Raw genomic sequence first — 5629 nt, forward strand, 5'->3', positions numbered from 1 at the left:
ACATGGATGCTTTTCTTTATTCTCAAAGACGTTTCCTACATTTGGAAACAACAAACTAACACATAATGGGAACAGCAATTTATTTCAAAGTGCCGCCTAAAATAAACTGATCCTTTTTCTAAACTTTGCTTTGGATTAGTGCATCGTGGTCTTGATTTCTACATATTTGCACGTTTCTGTCAGAGAAAACAAAGCACCTGCAAAGGTTTTGCTTTTCAGTTGTTGAATTTATTCCTTAAACATACAGTATCAATATTTACACTACAAATTCCCCGAAAGGCAAAATTGAAAGGCAGCTTCCAAACAACAGTTTTAGCAGAGGTCATCCAGCAAATGACAATATAGCATGGCTTAAATGAACACAGACACATAAGCAATTTATAGTCATCATCAAACATTTTACTGTACAAAACAAAATGGGGGTCAAAATCAAGCTCTTGAAACAGAACCACTTAGTCACGCATCACATGGAAAGTAAATTGGTGTTTTGTGCTGACAGAGAAGAGACCTTCCATTCTTAAAGCTAGTAGTCTTTTTTTTTATTATTGTTCTTCGAGGGCCTTGACGTGCAGCCAAAGCATACTGATCACTGTCATTTAAGTCCAATCCTGAGTTCATATCAGTAATTGTTTGGACAGTGCAGGACTCGTAGATTAAGCTACAGTTAGCATTCTATAGCTACATTTTGAATTACAGTGCTGGTGTTGCAGCCATACATTGATAAGCCACATAGTAAGTCCTTTTTGGCATGAGTTGAGCTTTTTGCCAGTCCATCAGTTAGAATCAAACTGATGTCTTTGCTTTGGTTTGATCAAGAGCTGCAAAGAGAAACAAACAGGGTTAAAATGTTATTGTGAGTTTAAGATTTAATGGTGCAGTGAAAATACATGTGAACTTTGACCAAGGCTTGTCAGAGTTACTGAGCCGTTATATCTACCTGTGTCATATGCCTCTAAAGATCCATGGAGACCAGAAGGAGTCCAAGTGGCAGAGGTAGCCGTGACATTGTTGTTGCTGCTGGGCTCGATCTCTGCCTTCACCCCTTTGCCGTGTGGGGAACCCCCTGTGTTGGTGGATGTCTGACTTTGGCTCCTAACACCAGGCAGCACGAGTGAATTGAATCTGGGATCCAATGGCGTGCTGTGAGCTGGGTATGTATGAAGCATGGGGTGATGGTGCCGAGTGTGGATGTGGGGGTGGGAATGGTAGACGTCATGAACATTTGGGTAACCACTTGTGCTCTGGTGGTTCAGGCTGTAGGTCCAGCTATCAGGAAGGGTAGCTGCAGGTGAGAGGCTGGCCTGGGAAAGCATGTGGCCGGCCCACAGAGCTCCATCCTGGTGGTTGAATGAAACAGGGCTGGAGGAAAAGCCTGGGTGGACTGAAACAGAAACAGCGGGGATACAGGAGCTGCTCTGAGATGGATAAGTGTTGTTCCAAGCTGAGCTTCCCTGACCTTCAGGGAGAGAGCCACCATCTGAAACAATCACATCACAAAGACTTAAAAGACTGACACAAGCTATTTTTCACAATTTTTAAATTTAATTTTTAGGGGTTTTGTAACTATTTAGATCGTTAAACCAGGTCAGTGCACCAACTACATAGGCAAGTGTTGCCTACTCACCTTTCCATAGGCCAGCGGTGGTTGAAGCCAAAGGCTGAGTCACTCTAATGGGCTTGGTATCGCCACTGAAGGTGCTGGACTGACTGAGAGCACGAGAGAAGTGCTCATCTACCACATCACCAATGTTTCCTTGGAAGTAGGTAAACAATACACACCGAGAACTCAAGTACTCCGTCTCTGCTGGCTGAGTACCATCCTTTAACTCGGAATCAGATGAAGATCTGCTGCCTGATTCAGCACCTGCTGCACCTGCAGGACCCTGCTGTAGGACCTCTTCTCTGGGCAGTATCCCTCTTCCCCCTCCTTGGTGTTGGTCCATACACTCCTGCATCTTACTGTAAACACTCAGCTTTCTCTGGAATGAGATACAAATAGAGATTAAATGAAAGTTTAAAAGAACAGTAGCTCAAGTTTATTAGAATTTAAATTTTAAAATAATGACCATCTTTGTGTTGGTTTTGAATAGATATAATACAGAAGACAATAATTTCTCACATGTTGGTGGTGCTAACAGTTACACAGAGTTCTAAATGTCATAAATAAATGACATGGAGTCACACTGTACCACTAATTGTTTGATGTGGAAGATTGGGAATCGTGTGAAACTAAGATTCTTTTAGCCTCCATTTTGCATTCAAACTATTTGTAAAGCTCAGTGTGCCTGATCCACATTCCTCAGTGACTGACTGACTGTCATTACATCACCGTTTGACCGCAGGATTAATAGTTCCGTGTCATTACGCCTGACCTGTGTTGAATACCAATCCCCAGACTGGAATTTAATCACACAAAAAGGAAATTTAAGGTAAAAGTTATTAAAACAATTGAAGGATAAAGACTTTGGAACAGAAACAAATTGAAATCGATTGTTCACCAAGGACATTTTATAAATCATCTTAAAACTTTCCTCCGTTGATGATATTTAACAACTTTTTTCTGCTATAATATTTTAATTCCAAACTCAGTTTTAGTTAGTTTTTTTGTCTTCTGCCAGGTACTTAATTATTATACATTTAGTTTTATAAATATTTTGCTTGTAAATTGAATGCTAATTTCGATTATCGATTAACTTGTGAAAATAGAAATGTCACGCGTCCCCCTGTAGGGCACACGAGCCCTCAAATGGAAAAAAATAAGCTTATTTTCAAGCAAAAAGGAAAGCCTCGAGCTGAGATCTCGGTGTCTGCCCCTCTTAGTGCCTTCAAAAGTTTTGCGATGAATGCCTCACCTGTTGTTGTTGGTGATGGTGGTTATAGTAAGTTGCCTTGTACGCCGCTGCTGGGAGGTAGTGCGCTCCATAGCTTTGGTGGTACATCACATCCAGGCAACTCATCGCGACGGAGCGAAACGGATAAGGAGAAGAGGGAAGCCGAAGGAGAGAAACTGGCGAAACACAGCCGAGGGGTACTCTCCTTGAAACTTCAGACGGGCTGTGTCTTCTGAGCCATCAGTGTCTCCATATATGCCCAAACGCATACAATAGCCATGTCGCCCAGTTTGCATAGAAACAATGCGCCTCCCGTTGCGCGCTCCACCAGCACCACCCGGGGCCACAAAATAGTTCAAAACGGTATGAGACGCACACAGTATCCGGGAAAAAAAAACCTATCCCCTGACAAGTTTTCAGATAGTTCTTGATTGGACAAGCATCATCTTCTCTTGTTTTTCCCCTCTTTCTGTTTTGGAGGGGAGTTATATATTTAGAGAGGGCTGGGGCCGTTACGCACGCCCACCGGGGAAGGGCCTCTATGGCGCAGAGTTTAGTAATGTAGTATTATTGCCGAAAGTCTGAGGGTTTGTCGAGGTTTCCCTACAGTAAAGTTTAACACTGAGCGCTTGTGTGGCATGCCACTATTAATATCTGAACAAAGATTAGATTAGAGAGAGACTACAAATCAACATTATCGACAAAGAAGTTTAATTTATTACGTGTCATTTCTTATTTTCAGCCGTTTTCATTGGTCTGATTACAAATGTCTTTATTTTCTAAGTACGGGTCTATCAAAATATTCTCCACAGTGTCAAACATTGTTAACCATTAATAATTGTAGTAATTGAATCACAGTCAGATTAGTCTAAAAAATACTGCAGCAGGCTCATTTAAAACTCCTAATATAAAATTAACACTGTCAGGTTAGTCATTATAGGAAAGGCTGCTTTGAAATTTGCTATGACAGGACTTTAATTTAAAAAAATGTACGAGACCCTTTTTGTGGTCAAACAGCCTCGTCTGTAGGTCGTCTGTGAGCAACAGGTGCCTCTCAACGGCTGGTGCGTTACAATGACTAAAATAATCTGAAGGATAAGTAATGAACGTTTTTTTTAGCATCGAGATGAAGACCTCAGGATCTCAAAACAGCAGCAAAATATTTTTTAAAAAATCGTGGCAACTAAAACTCAGTAGGGCCTCGCTTTTCATTACAAACATTGCCTGTTAATCATCGTTCCCCCCTCAGCGCTTTGATTGGGAGATCTGAGCTGTTTGCTGCCATCTATTGACAAGGATAATAACATCACATGGTTATCAGTTTGTCCCATAGTGAAGCAGCCAGCTAAAGACATTTTGCCATCATGGTTATGAAGCCAAACATGTGATTATATATTAATGTTATTGAGGCAAGAAAAAAAAAGCTCCAGAAATCCCATATATACATGACGAAGCTTGCTTCAATAGTTGTTCAAAACATTAAAAAACATTAAAAAAAAATTCTCATCACTTTTTTTTCCAGTGAACACGTGACTGCTCCTAACCCATCATTACATTGATTTTTATTTACAATGAGGCTGTGTCACTCTTGCATCTTTTCTTATGGTATCATAGTATTCCATATCGGTTTTGTCTGATTGAGTAAGTCCAAAAGCAAACTTTGAAATTTGAAAATGTTTACATATATTTAATGCAGTTCATTAACAACAACAGGAAACACAAGAATGTGTAAGTACATTCATTGTGAACTGAAACAAAAAAGTGTGTTTTGTCCCAGTTCCAAATGAACACTTACATAAAATTGCTTCTGATCTCATTGAATGCATAGAGTGCTAACCAGGTGGTAAGCCAGGTGTTGTGATTTTAAAGAAAGCAACTGGCCCACAGTCCACAGCAAAGGAGATGAGAAACAAAAAAAAAAAAACAGACAGTCCCTCAAAATCTAAGTTTCTATTAAAAAGAAAATCAGTTACACCGTGTCAGAAATAATGGTTACATGTAATTTTAAAAAGTAGAAAGGGTGGCCATGACACTAAAACAATTGGTCTAAAAACCCGAGAGCTTATATCTTATTACACTAATTAGCCTTTTCTAATTCCTGCTGAGTTAACACTATATTGTAACTAAAGCACTTCCTTATTCTGCAGTTTTTTTCTGCAAAAATGCTGCTGCTTAAAAACAGGCTGTATTTGGGCTAATGACACCTAACTCCTCCTCTCCTTCAAGTATCTGGCTTATATGTAGCTTCCCTGTTCTTCCCTGTGGTTCAGTAAATTTAAAATATGACAATGAGGTCTGAGAGCTTTGTTACTGCCAGCATATTTCTTTGCAGACATGTCTAATGAAAAAATATTTATAACATACATGAATCCAGTACTGCTGACCTGAATGCTGAACAGCTTTGGAGCACTGTGGATGTTGTTTGAAAGCTTGGCACATGCATATATACACCCACAGTGTATGTATGCATGTATAGTATGGATTTACAGTAGGTGTCCTGTTCATTTTCCTAGTAAAACAAGCCAACAGGCACAACACCAGGGTGTTGAAACTACAAAATGGATTCCAGCAAATGTTATTCACAAAGAACTTTTCCTACTTCCCTTCTGCACGCGTCAAAATGTGAAAAGGGGTACTATCACAGGCCATTTCATTAGGTACACCTGCTCAAATGTAAAATTACTTTCTGGTCTTATGAGTCTTGATTTTATTGCAGGTGGTAGGGCAAGAAATTGGTGCAAACAACATGAAAGTATGGATCCATCCTCCTTTATATCAAAGGCTCAGGCTGATGGTGG

General features: G+C 40.0%; 1 protein-coding gene across 1 annotated transcript; it reads right to left on the reverse strand.

Moving 5' to 3' along the window:
- Positions 1-228: 228 nt before the first annotated feature.
- Positions 229-3297, reverse strand: vgll3 (vestigial-like family member 3). Its single transcript, XM_006802371.3, has 4 exons — positions 2853-3297; positions 1625-1979; positions 938-1477; positions 229-818 (listed from the first exon to the last, which is right to left on the reverse strand). Exons 1-4 carry the CDS (start codon positions 2955-2957, stop codon positions 784-786), a joined length of 1035 nt encoding a protein of 344 aa, XP_006802434.2. The 5' UTR covers positions 2958-3297; the 3' UTR covers positions 229-783.
- Between the last annotated feature and the right edge of the window lie 2332 nt (positions 3298-5629).

This window comes from Neolamprologus brichardi, chromosome 16 (assembly GCF_056152115.1).
Source record: "Neolamprologus brichardi isolate AB-2024 chromosome 16, ASM5615211v1, whole genome shotgun sequence".
In the NCBI taxonomy this organism is placed as follows: domain Eukaryota; kingdom Metazoa; phylum Chordata; class Actinopteri; order Cichliformes; family Cichlidae; genus Neolamprologus; species Neolamprologus brichardi.

Bases quoted from the DNA above. Each gene is read 5' to 3' on its own strand.
- vgll3 (XM_006802371.3), bottom strand. From the start codon at position 2,957: ATGAGTTGCCTGGATGTGATGTACCACCAAAGCTATGGAGCGCACTAC. The intron at 1,980-2,852 runs GTGAGGCATTCA...ATCTCATTCCAG, and splicing joins ACCATCACCAACAACAACAG to AGAAAGCTGAGTGTTTACAG. The intron at 819-937 runs GTAGATATAACG...TTCTCTTTGCAG, and splicing joins TTTAGAGGCATATGACACAG to CTCTTGATCAAACCAAAGCA.